The sequence below is a fragment of the Poecilia latipinna genome, unplaced genomic scaffold (assembly GCF_001443285.1).
Source record: "Poecilia latipinna isolate Pla-1442-1.1 unplaced genomic scaffold, P_latipinna-1.0 Scaffold319, whole genome shotgun sequence".
Taxonomy (NCBI): domain Eukaryota; kingdom Metazoa; phylum Chordata; class Actinopteri; order Cyprinodontiformes; family Poeciliidae; genus Poecilia; species Poecilia latipinna.
The window spans coordinates 118,644-141,273 of NW_015112935.1; the positions used below are offsets into that span (position 1 = coordinate 118,644).

Consider the following 22,630-nt stretch of genomic DNA (forward strand, 5'->3'; position numbering starts at 1 on the left):
ACAGTAACGAAGTACTTGTACTTCGTTACTTCCCACCACTGCCTATATTCTAACATTTTGTGATGGATCAACACAAACTAACACAACCTTTTGAAGCATCAGGAAGAGGAATCATGGATTTCAACATTTTTCTTTACAAATAAATATTGGAAAATATAGGGACATGCATTTCTGTTCATCTCCTCCAAATCAATACATTGTAGAATCACCTTTTGGTGTGAGAACAGCTGCACATCTTCTACTGTATGTTCCTGGCAGCCATTGTGAACGAGCTCAGGGTTTGTCACATAGGATAGATGGCATTGGTGAACAGTGATTCGTTAGGTCTTACCACAGATTCTCAGGTGGATTTATGTCTTTACTTAGAGTGGTCACTAACACATAAATATGCTTTAATGTAAACATTTCCACTGTAGCTCTGGGTTGTTTGTCAAGGATTGATGTCCTACAAAAAGGCGAGTCTTGTCCCCAATTTTTTTCCAGCATTCAGTTTTGGTCTAGTTTGACCAGTGGGTTTTCTGTGTTTTTCTGTAACTTTGTATGGTTTTTCTACTTGTCACTTCTACACAAACACCAGATTCTCAAAACTGAGGTGTGAATCTTTTTGAGGTACTAGGCGGTTCTTAGCTGCTTCTGTTATAAATGCTTTCCTTACCCAGTCTGTCAGTTTAGGTGGAAAATCATGTCTTGGTAGGTGTGCTGTTGTGCCTCACTCACTGTTTCCCTTTTGGGGTGATAAATTATTTATTGATTGATTATCTGTTAGATGTTTAAAGCTTATAGCCTAACTCTTCTTTAAATGTCTCCACAATTTTATCCTTGGCCTCTTTAATGTATCCCTTGGTCTTTGTGATATTGTTTCTTCACTACCTTTACCAACAAAAATCACACATACAAGTATGCGTATGTAAGAACGAGTTGACTTTTGTAGACAGTCCATCAAGGAACAACTATAGAAACACATCCAACAATAACTGTGCAAGGTACCCTGGCTTAGTGATCAACTCAAGCACCCAGATAAAACCCAGGCCTGGGGATAGCATTTAAATTTACAAACACATTCCCCATCTCAATTTTGATTTATAAACCTCTTAGCTATGAAGCAATAGTACCAACTTTGACTTCGCAGTGCAACTCAACTCTTTTTTTTTTATTAAAAGTGTTGTATCCAGATCACAGAGTAAAGGGAAATCAGACTTTAACCCACTGTATTTTACCTAACTCTTCTCAACTACATGTTTATTTTTAGAAAATGATGGGCGTACCCGTTGAGAAATTTCTTAAAGACATATCTATCATCTGGGTCCAGCTTCTGAAAATTTTTCGGTTGACCACACAGAGAGTTAATTCTTCCTGCAAAATGTTTCCCTGGGATTCGAAGCAGTGGATGAAAAGGGGTAAAGGGAACTGACCTCTTGCTGTCAATCCACTGGTCTTCATCTAAGCCGAAGCAAACAACAGGAGGAACGGCTAACATCTTGGCTCCTGTGGCCCCATCAATGAGTGGTGGTTTGTTTGGAATGGCCAACGGCTGGGAGGTCAGGGTGACAGAGTAAATTATGGTGCAGAGTTTGAAGGGTAAAGAGGAGACACTGAGTGGGTGGTTGTATCAGTTGGGGGTAAATTATTGCTTGGCTTGGGAAGGGGATAGGGGTGAATGGGAATGGGTGATGAAGGAGACATAAAGGGGTCAAGAAAGTATAAGGAGAGAGACCTCCCAGGCAAAAAAAAGGGACACAGGACAGCTCTTACACCTTCACATCTACTGCCCACTCTGTCTATATGAGGACTCCATCCTGGTTACACTCAAATCTTTCACATAATGTGCCCCATCCATCAATTTAGAGACTGAATATATTTTCTTAAAACTAGACCTGGTGACTTTAGGGGCAAAGACATTGAACAATTGGTTAGTATGCCTTCCCCTTATTTTGTCCTAATGGTGGGATTGTGGCAGGAGCTATGTCTAACAATTTGTTCTGGAAGTTTTTAAAACTCTGTTCACCCTTTTAATTCTTCAAGCCTTCTAATTCTATTCGTTAGATCAGTGTTTCTGTTTAACTTTTTAGGGTAAAAATGTGAGGAAACATGTAGATTGCTTTTGGGAAAGCAACATTGGAGTCCCTTTATTGTTGGCTTTAAAGTCCACCTACTACCACGTAAATATGAGTGATTTGTACTGGCTCAGCTGAGGTAAAACCCAGTCATTTGCAGGAACCTGCTGACTATTAAAAGAGAACCTTCACCTGTTGCATCGCCAATAGATTTTATTGTCTGCTTTATTTTAAAAGCCCCTACAATTTTCAAAATAGATCATGTACGTCTCATTTGTATGCACTGATTGTAATTCAAACATATTGCTAAGAATTATGCCTTTCTTAATTGTAACTATGAGGCTTGGAGAGCAAGCAGAACTAGAACTTGTAGAATCTGATCACAGTGTCCCATGTAATTAAAAGAAACCACTGGTATCATTTTCCATCCTCCTTTATATAGAAATATTGATTTTGCGCTAAATGGTATCTTTCTCTTGTATCAGGCTTCTGAAGAATAAAGTAAACAGTATAACTATGTTTATTGTAGATCATATCACGGGCTGCGTAGAACATCTTTGGATTTCAAAGATATTATTAGCATCAGTAAGCAAACCTATCAGAAGGACTTGGACATGAGGTTGCTAATTATTCAGGTTCAAGAAAGATTAATATTTTTCAGAAAACAGTGTGTTTCTGTCACAAAAATTAGTGTTATTTCGACCCTACACCATTTACTCTCTCTACTCTCACAATTGTCTTTTATACCAGTTTGCCTCTTGATAAATTATACTGATTATGCATCAATTTGTACCAGTCCTGGGGACATTTTGCACCCACAAGACAACTGATGATTTAAAGCAATATTCTATTATGTACTCATGGTTTTACGGTAATAAAATTGGGGTTGGTGACTCATAGGGTTTTATGTATCAGCAAGTGCCACTCCAAGTTTTTTTTGTTTTTTTTGGTTTCATTATGAGTCCTAGCCTGTCATATTTCACAGATATTGACTATCTCTAAAGTGTTCAATCCAAAGATATGAATGCTAAAAATTAGGCAAAAAAAAAAAAAATACCTCCAGTTAAACATGAAATTGGACAATTTTTCTGGGTTTTCCTACTTGTTAATCAAAATATTTAACTACCAGTGACAGTTAAGCTGATGCCCTCAGGTGTAATACATAGAAATAAAATGGTCCGTTTACAGCTGTGAAATCTAAAGTTATATAAAATACTACACACTCCTGTTATAATGCCAGATTTTTGTGATAAACCATATTTATCAGCTATTGTTCAGAATTAACCAACATATTCAAACTCAGGTTGTGCAGGATTAAACAGATTACTTCTGATTAATCCCAGTCCAACAGAAAAATTCAAGAAGCTGCCAGGTTCTGTGCAGTGCATGTGAAAGCAACATTGTAGCTTCTTCGTTGGAAGCTTTTGCTAGTGAAGAAGTATAGCCAAGTCCAAATAAATTTTGCTACCCTCCATTTGAAGTCTCTAAAATATGTTTTGGTCCTGTGAGTTAGTTTATTCTTTTTGCAAAAGGTATGCACATTACCAAAGAACTCTACACCTACAGGAAGGCATGTTTGTAAAAGTATCATGGTTCGAAGCTGGTTTTCCTGAGCCTGAAGGGGTGGGGCTTGTCAATTTGAAGAGAATTATGAACTGTTCTAAAAACTGTTGGGATAAAACCTTCAGACATCCGCTAAAAAACTCAAGATGAAGAGAAATGTCGTAACGCATAGCACTGACACATTTATTAAAAATAACGAAAGAATGACTTAACAAGATTACAGTTTTACAGTGGCCCAGCGAGAGTTTACAGTAGACCCGAGTTCAATTCACAATCTGTTTGATGAACTGAAGAGGCCTGTGCACAGGCAATCTTTGCAATCTGACAAATCTAGATTGTTTTTAAGCAAATACTGAATACATGGACCGCACTACAGCCAACTCTCAATAGCTGAAAGCCATGAAAAATACCATATATATATTAAGATGATAATATAATATGCACAGTGGAAACCATCTTAGCACTACCACAGAAATTAATATCTAGAGTTTTCCTTATTACCACTTTTGGGGGTACAGCCAATCAGTGCCAAAGAACATGTATGGTACTCATGGATTGGCTGCTTTTCTCCCTCCAACACACCTGATTTAATTTGAATGATCATTAAGAAACTTCTGGAGAACTTGGTGACAGACTTGGGGAACAAAGTTAATCCATGGAATCAAGTGTGTTGAGGAAGCTCCCAAAGAACAAGGATTGAAAATAATAAAAAAAAAAAAACAAAACCTGTGGGATTAGGAGGAATTCCAGGAAAAAAAAAAAAAAAAAAAACTAGTGATGAAATTTGTTTTGACACTGTGATCATATGCTAATTATTGTCCTTTTATAGCATATCAGATGTATATGTCACATTGAATTACAGACATAAAGAGACACTTTCTTCATTCTATGTTGTGTAAAATAACGTCATATCGATGCAATTCAAAAATTATATCAAATCATTATATTATTTAGCTGATATTTATTAATACCATCTATGTATGGAGCTCTATGGAAAGATGAACTCACAGAGCTCTGTTACATCTGTTCCATTTCTGCTTTTTCATTCTTAGCTGCTGAAAGTGGCAACACTTTACATCACCAGTTGCAGTTGGGTCAGGGGGAACCAAGCACTCACCTAATTGAAAACAGGTTGAATCACACATTGAGTAGTTATCTCGCTCTGAGGGACAGCACTTTGACCCTTCCCAACACAGGGGCAATATGACACACAGTCATGGGGTATATGATCAGTGCACTGCAAAACAAGGAAATCCTGGAGATAAGGTTGAGTAGATGTTTTTGTGAACTATACCGGTTACTTTGTTATGGCATTCCATGTATTCCTTTCCTACCAGTTTCTAACACCCTGCTGAGGGATACTGGATTACTTTTGGGGCCTCTTTGCACAGCCTGCATCTGGGATCTTACCCAGTGTGGTATATCTGGGCCTCTATTGCTCTGGTCTTTTAATATCTGGTCCTGCCCTGTCATGATCAGTTCTTTTGCATTGTTCTTCAGACCTGTCGTATCTTGTGATTGGCCACTTCTGTTAGACTGAGCCGTGAGTGCTCTCACAGAGCCGAGTAGGGATCTCAAGCTTGACAGGTGGTCCAGTATAGTATTATTGTAAGAGAGTGCGTGTCAGAAGACTATTGAGCAAGTGTGTGTGAGAGTTAAACACACCTGCCTCAAATTATTGTTCATTCACATAGATATGTGCGCTCAGCTCATTCTCACTGTGCACACAGATTGGTTACTGCACGCTCAAGTTGGTGGCATTAACAATGGCAGAAAGAGAAAAGAAACAGATTTATTTTACAGTTGTAGACCAAAAATGCGGCAAAGCATCATTTAACATGAACTACTGAATAAACACTGAAGTGCTTTGAACAAATTAAAATCATTAAATGTACTAAATATAAAGGCAACAAATACATGAGGAATGATCTCATGTTCAGCCACTTCCATGTGTCCTGCTTAAAAATTATTTGCTTTTAACAGCTGTTAATCTAAAAATATGTAATGTTTGAAGTAGTTACGCAGACTTTGAGGACTGACTTTTGGTTTTCCAAATTTTCTCAGTTGCTTTGGTGCATTACTCACTTCATTATTAACATTTGCACAACTGTTCATGCATTTATTAAAACAGTTAGTGCAGACTCCAAAATCTAGTTAATCTGCAAAAGTGAGTCAGTTGTTCAGAATCGATAGCTCATTCCTCAAAAACAAGAGTTCATGTTAATGAAAGTGCTGAAATCATGTTTATGTAAAAAAATATATATATTTATATCTCCTATGTTTTGCTTTTTAAACTTCACACAAAGAAGAGAAGTTAGCCAGAATGTGAATAATGGGAACCTATTGTCAATAACCTAAATACAACAATTTTAAAACTGTTCTTCAACAAAACAAATGTGTTCTTGTACAAAGGAACTGAGATGAGAAATTTTAGGCTTCCCATATTGTTATGTAGATGAGGTTTTGTAGGAAACCTTTTGTTCTGCCTGTGTTTGAGAGGGTTCTGCTTTTCTAAAAATCAAAAATGCTGAGGGCTCATCAAAGTTTATGACTTTCCTGTACACCACTCAAACACTTCCTTGGTTTAACTGCTGACTTTGGCCTAGAGTTTGATGAGTCAGAGTGACTTGGCATCAGTATTTGCTCCTGGTGGTAAATTGCATTTACACTGAGGATTATATAGCTGTATTGGGAATAGTGGTTTAAACTTATGTTTATTTGTTAAGGTCTGGGGACAAGAGTTGGCTGACGTTCTTTTGTCTATGTTATCCATTACCGCATTTGAGGGTGTGTGTTTGTGTTTTTCTACTAGGAACATACTACATATCCTAATGATACATACAATGATATTCCTTTGAGGATTTTAGTATTTTTGACTAATTGCCACTGCATTGATGGCATTGATGGCGGAATTGTAAAAGTAAGTCAATGATACTTAATGGCCCACATGAAGTAATCTATGACAAGCCCAGTGGACTCATTTACCTCATTTACTGATGACTTCCCCACCCATTTACCAGTGTTTAAAACACACATAACAGATAGTAGCTGTGATTATAACAGTTAATTATGACCCCATCCTTCTGTGCACTAAATAACATAAAATCACACTTTTTGTCTCAACTTCTTCGTAGTGCCAACTTAGTCTAGCTAAACAAAATGTTTTACAGGAACTACTTATATTTTTGTCCTTGTAGTTTTATATCTATCTATCTATCTATCTATCTATCTATCTATCTATCTATCTATCTATCTATCTATCTATCTATCTATCTATCGATCTATCTATCGATCTATCGATCTATCGATCTATCGAAATAAAATGGAACAGTACTCTGTTATTTGCCGTTGATCTTATATCCTAATATACTTTGATAAGTGAGCAAAAGAAAAATGGGTTGTATCTCGGGATGTGCAGTCTTTTCAGCATGTGAGCATCTTTGTTGGCTGAAGTTGTAACATGAAGAAATCTCACTATGAAACAGAGCATCTGTGCTATTATCTGATTTCCTCCCCCCCACACTAGATTTGTTTTTGATTACTTGGAAATATGAATTCTCTGTGATTTTAGTTTTCACTTTCTGTGTAGAGACGTGGTACTGCATGTCCCATACACCTACCAGATACAGACGGTCTCCCATGTGGGCATGAGTGAGCCCTCTCCGCCTCTGGTGCATGAACTTGGGGGTCCCTATTGTGGAGATGGACGAATCCAGAGGTAAGGGCTTGAGTAAAAGATATAATATTTTAAATGGATCAAATACACTGTTAATTGAAATGATACATAAAAATCTCATTGATAACGTTTTAAGCACTGTTTCTATTTTATTTTAGTTTCAAGGGAGAGGAATGTGATGATATGAACTCTGTGAATGGGGACGGCTGTTCCAGTCAGTGCAAGGAAGAGCCCTTTTTTAATTGCGTTGGTAAGTCTTATGAATTAAGTTATTTTAAAAAATAACATTTGCAATGATGCTGATGCCAATGATGGTAAATAGCTATATTTCCACCCAAATGTCATTCAAATTTTGAGCACACTTTTAAAATGTTGCAAAAAAGGAAGAAAATGTCCATCTTCTGGTTTTGAAGCAAATCAACCTGACAACACAGAGTTAATTTTATCAGATATTTATGTTATGCATTACTATAACCATCATTGGTCTCAAAAATAAAATCAAAAATGGTTTACATCCCTGCTGGTATTTGCACAATTATTTGCACTATTTTTACTCATTTTAAAAGACATTTCTGCTGTCGATGCACATCTGTTTTTCTATAGTGCACTAATATACTTTGTTAATAGTCTGTTTTCCTTTTATTGTTAAGCTCACAGCCACATTACAAATATTAAAAAAAAATAACATCATCCTACTCAGTTGCACATCCCTTGGCCAGTATTTGTATGCTATAGAATACCATATTATTATTATTATTATTATTATTATTATTATTATTATTATTATTATTATTGTTGTTGTTAATTGTGGGGGTTTTGTATATTTTTAACACTTTGATTTTTTCTGTGAAGTTATCTTGATGCTGCTGGTAAACCTGAATTTCCCCACATTTTGACAATAAACACTATTTTTGCTTTTACTGCTAACTCCACTGTTTTTTCAAAGTTTACATTTAGTCAAATCTAGCTTAGCTTAAATACTTAACAAAACTAAGCCAATAATGTTTAATGCAATATTGTGTCTATAGTTTGATTTTCAGCTTGTAACCGCCCTTCTCCCTCCTCCTGGAGGTCTTTCCTTCTTGTTGATGCACTCAGTCACCTTCCTCCTCTTCTATTATCTGTTTATTGTATCCCTCTTCACATCCAAATACAATATCAATGTATCCTTCCTTTCCTGAACTTGTTACTCCTCTCTCTTCAGCTCACACATTGCCCTTTGTTCCTGCACTTTTCATCAGACACTATTTGAACTTCCTCTTGTCTCGCTCTCTCTTCTTGCCTACTTATTTGCCTGTTTCTGCTTAGTGAGTGGCAGAAAGCTCTTCTATATGCCCCCTCAGTAGCCCCTCGTTTCACCGTTGCCAGAGCACAAAACTGACTTGAGCTTTTGGCCGTGCTGGAGATGGCTGGAATTTCAAGGAGGAGGACCCGGCCAACTTGGCACAGAATACCGCCTTTCCCCCTAACTGGAACCCCACCGGCTGACGCTGCTTTAGCTTAGACCACTGGGGCCCAGGCAACCTTCCTGCTTCACTCCCCTTTCCTCCAATACACAGGCTTTCAGTTCCAGACCCTAACTCCGGGTGGGATGTCTGGAAAAAATACTGCTGTATCTTTCTTTTGCCTCTTGACTTTGTCTGCACCGCTTCTTCCCTCCTCCTCTTGTGTTGGTCTTTCGTGATTTCATTTACTTATGCTCCCTTTTCAAGACCCTAACATACACTTGGATTCCCAAGTACATCTAAATTCACCCTTCCCTTCCTCCTCTTCTCATCTTCCTTTTTGATAAAGCAATACCACAGGTGATGCGTTATTAGGTTTTTGTGTTACTGCTCTTTGTGGTCACACATAAGAGTTGGAAAGGAATGTAAGATGTCCAGTAAACTTACCTCAGAATGTCAAAGTTGTGAATTCTGGAAATATTTGAAGTTGCAAACTTTTGTTGAAAATCATGGAAATTGATTGGAACATTGGGGAATTACAGTAATGTATTTATTTTTTAATTGTCCTATCCAAACACAAATATGAACCTTTGTTTTTTTCATATGCAGACATCAAAGTAATAGCATATATGAAATGTATTTACCCAATGATGTAATTCAGTTTCCTTCATGTAGCCCCAAAATTCAAATATGCACCTTAAATTTGGTCTTACTTGTAAAGGTTTCTAGAAATAATCTGCACGTGACTAAAAACCAAAAGTGTAACATAACATAAAATGACTTATCGTGTGGCCATACACAACAGTATGCTATAAATTTTACTATCTTTATGCACTATATAAAGCAGGACCACAGCACAGACAAAATCCATACTTTACTCATGTGGAGGTGAATAATGTTCCACAAAATGTTCTTCATTTCGTCATGTTTAAATGTATTTTTTTAAATAAAATAAAAAATATTTTTTTTATTTAATAAGATATATTTTTTTAAATAAAAATGCAGACATACATGGTAAGATAAGTAGCAGTGCAATAGTGTTGACTTAAATGCTGAAAACACTTGAAAATAGGTAAAAAAAAAAGAAAAAAAAGCAGGAAATGGTAAGGTCTGGAGTTAGTTTTTGCAGGTTTGTTTTGACAAAGAAAGTGGCTGACAAAAAAAATAAAATCTTGATTGGTCCTGTAAAAAATGGTATTTACAATTAAAAACGTGTTTTAAATGTACATTTCCTGTACCCTTCTCAGAGGAGCCAAGCATGTGCTACTACTATGATGGCGATGGGGTGTGCGAGGACTTCGAGCGAGAAACGGGTGTGAGAGACTGTGGCCTCTATACACCCAGTGGTTTCTTAGACCAGTGGGCTTCCCATGTTAATGTCTCCCATGAAGAAAAGCCATATTGCTCTGGGGATGTGGCTGCTGGGTATCCTGCTGTTACTAAGGTCAGTTCATACAGAAAAATGTGCAAGATTAAATTCTTTATCAATGTCACACTACCTCAGTGTAATGAACATTCTCAACAACATAAAAGTGGTCAAGGTAATGCGTCATAAAATAAGCTACAATCAGTTAAAAACTGTTCTAGGACAAAGTGAAACAATTGTTAAAATCCAGAACAATTGGGCAGCACCTCCTATAATGGCTGCAGCCTCAAGCACCCATCTACCTTTGTCTTTGGATGGGCTGCACAGAAACAAATTTCATTTTGCTTCTGTACAATGACAGAAAAGACTGATTATGATTCTGAGGTATTCCGGTCTTACAGTGTTCAGGTATTTTGTCTATGTCACACAATCAGACACATACCACAAAGGGAAGTGACATGCCTCCACATCTTAAAATTTACCAAATTGATTTCTTGAACAATGTAAAAGATTCTTATCTTGACATCTATTGTGGTGTGTGGTTGATCACTTCTTTTCTTTTAAATTTAATATCCACATTCCCATCTACAAAGATTTTATACAATATTTTCATTTGGAGAAAAAAAAAGTACCATTTTCTTGTATCTGACATCTACCTGCTACATTCTTCCCAGGATCTGTAGAAATAGTTTTGCTCTAGCGGGTGGTAATTTCTCATAACTAAACTAACCTGAAAATCAACTATTCTTCAATCAATTCCATTAGAAAACGTGAATCAACAGAACAACTATTTGATCTCTTGTGTGTTGTACTTCCTAGACCAAATCAAGCCCTCAATTTTACAAGGCAACAACAAGTTTGTCTATATCTAAGGGCAGCAGATAGCCTTAAGCACTCGATTTAAGTTTTCAGAAACCTGATATAGGTTTTGAAAACTATTTTATTTTGTGCATTTGGATGATTCTTAGTTAAAATCAATACAAATAATGGAAATATATGTGATTAAATCCAAGTAATCTAGAGAATGAGCAAAACTAAATGTGATCTACAGTTTTATTGAGAATATGAAGTGCTATGCCAGAGTTGTGCCTGCCAAAACAGTTTTGCTGTGCTGATGTAAACAGTTTATTTTAATTAGTTTGAAAGCAGTTAGTATGGTGGGACCAAATGACTGGCTGCATTGAGTTGGGGTCATCAAAATAAAATGGTAAGAAGTGAGATTTAATGGCCATGGCTGAGGTTATTTTCTAAATTGTATTTCTTTTATGCAACATATTTATCTAAATAGACGTTTTTGCGTATATGACGTTTTAACTCAGACATAAGTCTTCAGATAACTTCATTGGTCCTCCAGCTCCACCTGGTAAACATGTGACCAAGATATTGGTGCCCTTCTACTGAAAGTTAGCAAAACTGTTCTCTCAGCTTAGACAAAACACACATTGTTGCCAAATATCTCTATCTCTTTTCTATTTGATAAGTGCATTTTTCAAATGGGCTCCTTATGTGAGTGCAATCATCTGAACTGCTCTGCACCGTATTGCAGATTAGATCAGCCTTTCTCATGACATAAAGATGTCTGGGTTAAACTCTGCACCGTGGCCAGTAGAAAATAACATTCCAACTGTTTTTTTGTGGTTTTGATACGAGTAAGAATAACTTTATCATAACAACAGCGCATTTTCTACACACACGAGGTAAATCCCTAATAAGCATTCTATAAGGAGAATAGTATTAAGCCCCAACACAACTTTGTGAATTAGATTAACAATCTGGTGATGCAGCAGACACCACCATATGCATAAACAGTCCAATACTAGTGGACTTTGCCAAATTTTATCTCTCTGAGGGAATGAGCACCGAAACCCAAACTATAACATTTTGTGCCCAAGTACCTTAGATAAAATTAAAATATGAAGCTACAGATGCTAATAAATTAGAAGCTGTGTGGGAGCCGAACGAGTTGGCTATCTGGAAAGAGCTGACATCTTCCTAAGAATTGAGCAAGGACTGCAGGAGGGTTAAAAAAAGAGAAAGGCCTTCCAAATAAAGGTTTGAATCTTTTTCATAGAGTCATGAAAATATTTGTACATGAGTCAAAGTCTGTGTGCGAATTAAGACAAAATAATGAGAAAACCTGGACAAGTAATATTAAAGCCTGATTTATAGGCTTCGCTCTTTGGTAATCAAGGTTGTACAATTACATAGTCATACAGAAATATGTGTGCAAGCATACATACAGTCCCTGTCCTGCTTCCATACAGGTTTATAAGGTAAATCCATATGGGACTGAAATCTACTATTTTTGTCGCTCTAAAACAGTACATAATGTTTCTCCACTACTTTTCTGCAACATGCTTTAGGGGAGCTACAGTCGAGATCTGGTCCCTCACAATTTACTTTGGTGTGTTTATAATTATCTGCATGTGTGTGGGCACGTTTTCTCATATTCTTGGGTTCATCAGTCAATAGTCCACTATGCTTGTGGGGTACAACAGTTTATTAGGACTAAGATGGCCCCTAAATTTTAAAAGGTTGTTTATGGGTTATTAGGACTTAGGTTTTAGGGTTGCTCTTGTTAAATGGTTGGTAAAGAGCTTGATCATGCATAACAAGAGTAGACAAAAGTAAAAGAATGTATAGTGCAAAAACCTTACTTATACACATGTGTGTGGAGGAGCTTGTGAAAGTGGGGAGTCTGCATTTGCATTCAAACACCAAGATTAAACATCAAACCGAGTGATTTCTCTAGAGAATGCTACTGCCCTCACAATCTCTCAATGGAGCTTTAATTATACATTAGCAACAGAAGGGATAAGCCTTAAGTGCTGTCACACAAAAGGCAAGTCATATGTAAAATTAAGCTACCTTGGAATTTCAAAAACACATATAAGAGGCACAATAAGGAGTGGGATAGCTACACATTATCATTAACTGGCCTAGTTATGTTTCAAATAGCAAAAACATTAATAGTTTGTATTCGAGACAGAATACAACTAGGGACTGCTGCAGGGAGATATTTTTCTGTACTATTTCCTCTCCAGCTAGATATTCAGGTACATGAATGAGATACTTGCACACAACTTGAATCACACTCTAAAATGAGAAAGAGAGAGAGAGGAATACTAGCAAACACAGAAGCTTAAACAGTCACTGACATTATGCTTCAAGAGGGTAGCAAGGTCAGCTTTTCTGGCACTTGCTGTCCTTCCTAACATTCCCTTGCAAACCACAAAATCCTCATCAACCATTTGGCACTGACATAAGCATGTGTTTAGATTACAAAGAGACCTCTGAAATGGTGTCTTTTTGTCTTTTTCACTATAGAATATTGTAAAAATACAATAAAAAAACATCCTCTGCTCATAGTGAGACATTATTGAATATACAAAGTTTTTACAATGTTTTGTTGAACATGTCATTAAGGACCCATTTTTTTAACATTGCACACACTTCAGTCCTTATGTGAAAGCTACTTATGTTTTTCCTGATGAGACTGACAGACACACTGCATCGACTCATCAGCTTGAAAAGATCAGTTTGCACAGTTTGCCACTGAGGTTGTCTATCCTCAGCTTCAGCACAATGGAACGGTGAGCTTTGGTAGGTACGGGTGGCTCTGGGTGCAAGAACATTACCTCACACACCGGGAGCTTACCAGCGTTCCAGTAAACCATGGGATGGTGCTTGGAAACTCATACTTTCTTCTCTCTGTTTCTCTTTTCTCCTTGCCACAAATGTCTCACAGATGCTCACAACTGTTTACCGAGTGCAGGCTCTAAATGTGTATGTACGCCTTCATCAGAGAAAGAATGAGAACTAGCAAAGACAAAAAGAGAAAAAAAAAATATTTGAAAGTAATACGGTGTACTTTCAATTACTAAATAATCATTCTAATTTGACTTTTCATCAACGAAAGAAAAGCAATTTGAAGTTAATGATAAGTTATGAAAAGGTAGGTGTTTTCTTTCAGTTTCCATACTTTGAAACTAGGCACACATCAGTCAAGGTTTTGTGACCACTATTAATTGTCAAATTTTTATAAAGCTGAATTCTCTTTAAGAAATGTTATTGACACTCTGTCGATACTGAGAATGCTAATTCTGGCGTTTACTATTGTTGTAACAGAAATGATTGATTAGCATTGCAAATTCTTAAATGTAGGCTCTTTGTGTATTCCCTAGATAATATAGACCCAAATCTTAAGTCTGACATTTCAAAAAGACTGGTAATGTTCCCAAATCAAGCACATGTCATGGCACACAGAGCTAAAAGCTCCAGTGGAAAATAAAACAACAAATAAACAGAACAACAACGAGCAACTTCCTGGCATTTATTAAAGTCAGCTCTTGATCAATAAGTCTGTCAGTTAGGTGAATCATTCCCAAGATCATTTAGTGGCTGCTGTGTTCTAGAAACTAGCTTAGTACTTGACCTTAATAGTTGTGACACAACCAAATCAGGAATTAGACAATAAACAACGAAAGATTATTTTATCTTTGCTTCAGATTGAATAGCTGTGGAAAATCAGTACCAGGTGATATTTTAGGTAAGCTAATCTTTGTCTCTAATTTCTGGACCAATATCTCATTTCTGGAGTTAAAGACAATTCTTGTATTGAAAATGTTCTCATAATTTTCTGCTTTAAAAGACTTTCAGCACATTTGGACCATCTCTGAAGAAGTTTCTCACTCAGATTATTGACTTGCATCCTAAAAAGGTGCTTTCCAAAGTCTGAAGATATTTGAGTAAAAATTTAAGCCAATTAAGGTGCTGCATGCTCGCAAAATATGTATGTTTAAATTCTGACTTTTACTTGGCTGCATACATGAAAACTCTAGACACCCAACAGAGAGAGTCTGCTGGTGAGGTGCACTACACAGTAGAAGGGTTATTGACATAATTTCTCTGCCTTTGCTAACAGCTCCCTTCTGTGTTTCTTGCTTTTTAAGTTTATTGTTTCACTTTATGTTGTTAGAGTCTTTTTACAGTACAGACATAACTTTGGGGCAGTGAATCTGACAGTTTCACTCTCACTTTCTCTTTAACCCATTCGGCTTCCCCTTGGCTTAAGACGCTTTAGTCTCCTTTTATCTGAAGTGGTGATTTACAAACACCAGTTTGTGTCTGCCGAACTCCAGTTGACAACCCAGCTGGTAAATATTAAGACCATGTGTGTAACTATGTGCAAGGGAGTGTGTTTGTGTGTGTTTTGAAGCTTAGTTGCTCACCTTCTGTCTAATGCAATTGTGAATGTTTGTTTTTATTTAAAAAAAGAAAAAAGAAAAGTGAGAACTTGTCTATTCAAAACAGATTTAAACTTTAACTTCTTAGGTCAAATTGCAACCTCAGAGCTTCCATAGTAAATAAACAGTTATGTTTTTCAGTAATGCTTGTCCAACAAATTAATAAATCTTTGGGTACCTCAGGGTTTTGCACATTTTTTTTTTTATTTTCACCATTTAACCAAAGCCAGCCATGTTCTGAGGATCTTAAATCCATGTGTGAAATGTACTCAAGATGGATCAGGGATGGTCTTCTTCAGACCATCTTCAGTGATGGTCTCAGACACACTCATAAAAATACAAGAAACACTGAGAAAAAGCTGATTTAAAATGTATATTTTTAATTGACATGAGGTGACTCTCTATAAGCATCTTGTTCACATGAACACTTATCTATGCAAAAAAAAAAAAAAAAAAAAACTTCTGCGAGCAACATTGCCAAAATTAAATATCCATCTTATAGGGGCATTGAAGAAAAAATAAGTGTCATTTCCCAAGGTGCTCACTTGCAATTTTAACAATTATTTGTGGTTCCACTGCATTACGGAGCAAGTAGTCATTCTTTGTAGTTCAAATTTTTTTTGGAATCAAAAAAATTATTTTTTTTTGAAGAGCAACGAAGCCACCTGGCTTTGTTGCCCTTACCAATAACGGTATTCTTCTTTATAGTGATGTTTTGACTAAATGTTGCTGAAACAGCACTCATATTTTTGCCACATTTGTTAAGTCAATGTATCCTTAATGTATTGATAATAGAGGTCAAATGTTGTACATTTGCAAAATCTGTGTAAAATGACCCCATTTTGCTGCATACACTATGCCAAACAGAATGCTATAAATGACCCGAGACTCATACTCCACTCTTCTCGGCAAGAATCAATGAATCTTTTTACTGTCCATGGGACTTAGTATTGAGCATGCACTCTACTCCTTGGAAAACACCTGTTCATAGTGCACTCTTAAGTGTATTTACTCTTCCTATCGTCAATAGATTTATACTTAAAAATGTATAAGCTAATGAATGGTAAATGGACTGTTCTTGAATAGAGCTTTATCTAGTACAAAAGACCGCTTAAACTATATTCAGTCATTCACACATTCACACGATCGTGGTGGTGAGCTACATTGTAGCCACAGCTGCCCTGAGGCAGAATGACGGCTGTCATACGTTTGCATGAACCTAAATAAACTTAAATAATGAACCTAAATTGTGGTCAAAATTTCATATTATCTTTTCCCCCTTTTTCATTGTCCTTTTCTCTTTTTCTTTTTAGGTTCAATTAAATATTGCTCCTTTGACGCCAGCATTGCTTAGAAGGACATAATTTAAAACAATTTGAAACCGATCTTTAAATTCAAACCATACATTAGACATTTATAAATGTTCACAGACAAAATAACACAAACGGTTTCTCAAAAAAAAACAAAACAAAACAAAACAAAACAAAACAAAACAAAACAAAACTGATGGCCAATTCTCAATCAATAGCACTGGACTGGTGTATGTCACACATCGTTTTATGACGAGAAGATATCGGAATTCCAAATCCGGCTGGTTCTGGTTTGGATTTTTCCGGTTTTGTTGAAGCTCTTTTTTTCTTATAACTCTTATTTATCCTGAAGTGAAAAAGTAATCGTGCTTGCTATTTCCAACAAATAAGGCCTATAAGAGACATTCCATAATTTCCTAAACAATGCCTCCTACAGTGAACTTTCACATGGCCTTTTTTGAACCCACTCTTTGTAAAAGTTTATTGATGAACAAATAAAACTTCAATGAAAGTAGGCACCTAAGTGCTTGACGGATGGAAAGTTGTCTTGCTATCAACACCCTTCCTCCCACTTTTAACACTGGCACCCAATCAATGACAAATTCATTCAGATTACTGTGATTCTGCACTCACATGGGGGATGGTGGAGTGGTGGGATGAAAGGAAGTGTAATGAGCCACGGGTCACACGCGAATTGCCTCCCATTGGTGTGATGCTTTGTAAAGAGGGGGATGTTTGCCTGTGGGCAGGAAATTATGTGAGGAGGAGGAGGGGTGCTCAGAAAGGTCTAGCTGGTTCCACCTGTGTTTACATGAACAAATCGTCCCTTCGTCTCACAGTGCTTTTCTCCATCTGCCCTGCTAGTGAAGTTTTGGCATTGAAAAAAGCTCATCCACAAGCAAAAACAAAGTTTTAAGATAATTTAATGTCTCCAACTGGAGTGACAGAGTTGAAGTGTCAAAACTGTCCCCAAATGGGGCTAGAAAAGCCATTCATGTCAACTAATCTTGTGCGGTGGGGGGTTGATGTTTTTTTGTTTTCAACCGCATTTCTGATTTTTGCCACTTCAGCTCTGAGTGGAAAGGTCATGTCAACAGATTCAAAGGACAGATATACTGACGTATAGCTGGTCTGGCCAGTTTTCTACTGTGGCAGGATCTTGCAGAAGCCTCTCTAGCAAAACTCTCATGTTACTGGTGTCTCATTTCACCAGCTCAGGGCAGCAGCCGAAACTCATTGTCCTTGGTGTGTGTCCTTTCTTCTCTTTATCTTTGTTTATCCATTGCTCAATAATCTTTTACAATCTGTATATATGTTTTTGTCCCTCTGTTACCTAATTCTGACCTTCCCACATTTCATGTAGCTCACACTTTTCTATTTTTAAAGCATTTTGCATTGATAGTGGTAATGAGTTACCACAAATCCAAAGTAAGGATACCAGGATTTTTCTCTTGCCTGTGTTATCTACCCAAATAAGTTGATGCCTTCAAACTGTTGTGAAATAATCTAATTTTTCTCCTGCTTAAATGCAACTCACCAGTTCACTCAAAATATTTAACTTTGGGTTGGACCTTTCAACATGAAGGGCCTTACAAAAGTTTTCACACTCTGTACTTTTTTCATATTAACCAATTAACACACCAGAAAATGGAGGGATAGGGATAGTCGTTGAGAGGTTTAAAGACCCCAAAGTTTAAAAACCTTACAAGGAACCATTCATTACATGATCCAAAATGCAAAGCTATAACAACATGGCTTTTAATGTAAACCAACATGTGGGGGAAGGGGCCCATTTCATTAGTTTTCAAGGTCTACATGCAGTGATGTAATGTCATGCAGAAATATCATGGTCCTCTTTAAATATGCAGACTTTTTACTGTTTTACTAGTTAAACAAATGGTCTTCAAAAAACTGGCAGTAGGTTCAGGAATTGATTTCCAGTCCGTCTATAAACCAAAATCTCAATCTGCATAATGTATAACAGCCCCTACCAGCAACCCAGCTTCACCTTGCTGGAGTCTGAGTCAAAGTGGACCAATGAGCCCATGCACCCGGTCCAGAGTCACTCTAATCGCTTCAGGTTTGATTCCTCTTAGATCTTTGGCAGTTAGTTTATGTCTTTCAAGAGTGTTTCATACGTCTCAAAGACTTTATAGTTTTTGAGTTGTTAAAAAGTAAAATGATTTATTAAAAACTAATAATTTTTTAGATCCATTTTCAGATGTTGATATCTCTCTCTCACACATATAGCCGCAATCTGACTTTCTACATTCAATAAGAATTTAAGTTGACACTGCTCTGATTAGGAAAATATAAGATAAAGAAAAGATTGCTATGGGTAAAGTTTATTTAATGGTTAAGATGAGAGCCAAATGCAGAGAGCAGAGGTAGGCAGGTGAAAATAGACAGCATTTACTAAACAAATTAGGAAAATCAAAAAGAAGAAATCCTAAGTGGAACACAAGTAAACAGGATAAATGGAACTTGGTTGAGCTAGACTGATGTGCATTAAAGATCTGACTGGGGGTAGGTTGATAACGTAACAATTTTAAGAGCATGATGACATAAATCTAATGAAATAATCTTTATTTCATGCAGACATGTCTGTCCAAAGTCTTTGACTTATCTGATGGAGTCTCCCAGTATGCATGGTTCCCTTGTCAAGAGGCTTACAGACAAAGATCAGAATATTCTACGTACTGGCTGAAGGTAAGATAAATACTAAATATATTCTCAAGTGAGAAAGTGAAACTTCTTGTGCGATACTTGATGTGGATTGAGTCTTATTTCTTAGTATAATTAGTGTTATTCTACCTTGAAGAAAAAAATCCAATGTCCCAAAACTCCAGAGAAAATCAAGTTTTAGATTTGGTCAAAATCGCCACGTTTCAAATGAAAAAAGATCCAACTGGCATTGTCAGACATTGCATTTTTGAAATTGCTTTGTTTTAGAGTATGGATTTGGGAAGCTAGGGTTTCATATGTAGCAATTCTTCTGAAATTGCAATCTTCAGTTTATACAAAGCCCATTTCAAAAGTCCTAACAATTCATTTTGTTTGTAAGAGATATGGAAAAGGAATGAGAAGCATTTTATAGCGTCCATAAACCAAACTGACATTTCTGTGGAATTTGGGGCTGGCATTTTTTGGCACACCGCATGAGATGTAGACAGTACTGTGGGTCACATTGTTCTTTGATTTTGAAATGCCAGTAACTGAATACAAACTCTCAACCAATGTTACGTCATACCATTTGTGTTTGTATTAGTTAAGGCTAGCAAAAGTGACTCGATGAGAGACTCTTCCCACATGACAAATTCCAATACCTGATTTTGAGGAAGGACTGAGGGCTAAAAAGTTGATTCAATAAAGTTTAGACATACACATGGAGAAGGAGTGTAAGCACAATATTTTGTTGGCAGTCGTTTCAAACCAGTGTCAGTAATGTCAGTTTACAGACTGCAGCGATGCATTTTTTCATAGCAAACCTGGGCGCTAGTAGCCTTGCCATTGCCTTCATACACAATTCTGTTTGGTTCTCATCTTCTTTCAGTGGTGCATCTGGGATGTGTCCCATTATGGTTGATTTCTCAGGATGCATTTCATATATCATAGCCCTACTCTCCATCTGGTTGTTTATGCAATTTCCAGTGAGTTTCATATTATAGGTCCCTTCACGATCGACACAGCGCTTTACATACGTCATGGCCAAGCAGCTGGGTAAAATTAGATCCAATTGTTTAAAACATCAACAGAGTCCACACCACCAGAGCAAGCAATTGTTTCTCAATAGCGGTACAAGGCAAACCGTAGATCAAGGGACTTGTTACTAACTGACTTCATTTCATCGTTTATTGTTATGTGGTTGGAAAAGCAGCACTGAAAAACAAAAAAACAACTACTTGGTAAGTACCAAAAATTGTCCCAGCATCAATATGGCCTTCATTTCGGAATTAGATTTTCCAAATTTGGGACAGTGTTTCACATTTCAGTGATCATATTGGTTGTGAAAATCATAGACAGTGGCTACCCAAATTTGGTGTTAAGGGGCCTAAGAAAACAAAACCATTTAAAGGGATTTGAATGCCTTGTTACCAACATTGTTCAAAAAAGGGAATAAAGTGAAAAAAAATCTAAAAATCTAGATGAACTATTATGTGAAAATGCATTTTGTTTTCTTTCATTTAGGCAAACTTTTCTCATCCCATGGTGGCTGCAGCAGTAATTGTACATCTGGCTGCTGATGGGACAAAGTTCATTGACCAGACACAGTGCAACATTACTGTTCAACTGGTGGACACCAAGGACGGTTTCCATAGTCTAGGTGAGAACTCCTATAGCTATTTTTAAGCTCCATCCCACTTCATATACCACACTTTCATATTGAAAAGAACAACTTGGATCCCTAAAACAACAAGACAACTTAAACTGTAACTCCTTTTTTTTGTATTGTTTGCTTGTGTTGCTTTTTTAACATCAGCATGCTGCCTTGTTTAGACATCACTCCTATTTTCTGAATGGAGACAGATTCATTCCCACCACCCTTATCATTTACTCTGTTCACTTTGTTTTGTCTTCGGCACTGTGGCTTCTAATAACATCTCCACAGGTGAGTGGCATCTGAGCTGCCGCACCAACCCTTTGGTGATCCCCGTGAGCCATGACCTGTCAGTGGCCTTTTACCACACCAAGGCTATCCTGGTCATGTTTTCCTGTCAACTGGTGGCCATCTCTGGCATTGGCCTGCGATCCTTCCAGTCGTTTGACCCCATCACAATCAGTGGTTGCCAGAGTAATGAGATCTACAACCCCACAGGACAGAGGTGAGAGATCTGCCAGCTAAAAATGAATGTGTGGAGTGGTAAAGATGTGTGCCAGGGAAAATAAGTAGTTGATGCATTTTTCATTAATGTCATGGCATTTGGTGACAGTCCATTGCAGTAAGTCATGTTTTGCATACATTCACAGAGTGACGAAATCCAAAAGATTACCAAATTTGAGATTACATGAATCAACAGAACTGAATGGGGAAACAATAAGAGATTTCCAGTCTTGCATTTAATAAACCGACAAAAAATGGTTTGCATCAATGATTACACAATCAAACCAGTGCTAACATCATAACTGTAGGAAATTGAGCAAACAATGTACAATTGCTTTGAATTTGTGGTGCAGTTCTGCAAATTTTCCAAAAATAAAGCGTCAGAATTGCCTCTAAGCCTAAATTGTGTTTACTGTGACAACTTGTTTTGTATCGAGCTTGGCTAAAGACCACAATACATTAAAAATAACTTTTTCTTTAAAAATCAATAACTAGTTCTTATCCTCTCCTTTGCCAGTTCTGACCTGTCTGGCAACACAATTTCAACTTACACATCAAAGGGGTTGCCACATCCAGAATATTATTTCTTAACTGGTTATATTTCTCTGTGCTCAAAATATTTCAATAAACACACACAAGATGTAAAAATGTGTCTGTATATTGTTGTAAGTGGTTCTGGGTGAATGGACTATTTGAATAGATTTTGTGTTGTTTTTTTTTTTTTGTTTTTTTTTTTTATCAGTGCCAGTCAGACCTACAGGGGATTGCAGAAGTTTGAATTTGTCTGAAGGTTTTTCCATATGTTGTTGCACTACAACCACAAACTTAGAAAATCTTCATTGGAATTGTCCGTGTTTTATTATCACAAAACATTGTATAATTGTGAAGTGAAAGGAAGATAATATGTTTTTAATTTCTTCTCATTACAAATAAAAATCTGAAATGTATGTCTTACATCTACGCAGTAATGTTACTTCATGCTTCTGCAAAAAAAACAACATTCCAATAGAAAATTATGCATTTTTATGGATGCAATGTGACAGAATGTGGAAAAGGTGAAAGCTTATCAGCTATTTTTGTTTATTCCAATAGTATTTTTCAATTAATCCAGCATTTAACTCGGGCTCAGACCCTAATTCTCCTGCTCG

General features: G+C 36.8%; 1 protein-coding gene across 1 annotated transcript in view; it reads left to right on the top strand.

Moving 5' to 3' along the window:
• Window positions 1–22,630, top strand: part of pappaa (pregnancy-associated plasma protein A, pappalysin 1a) — a 119,284-nt gene that overhangs the window by 44,509 nt on the left and 52,145 nt on the right. Inside the window, exons 8-13 of the mRNA XM_015034981.1 lie at window positions 7,207–7,335; window positions 7,452–7,543; window positions 9,986–10,182; window positions 19,259–19,369; window positions 20,849–20,984; window positions 21,270–21,483. Coding sequence (XP_014890467.1) covers window positions 7,207–7,335; window positions 7,452–7,543; window positions 9,986–10,182; window positions 19,259–19,369; window positions 20,849–20,984; window positions 21,270–21,483 — 879 coding nt within the window. The remainder of the gene's footprint in view (window positions 1–7,206; window positions 7,336–7,451; window positions 7,544–9,985; window positions 10,183–19,258; window positions 19,370–20,848; window positions 20,985–21,269; window positions 21,484–22,630) is intronic.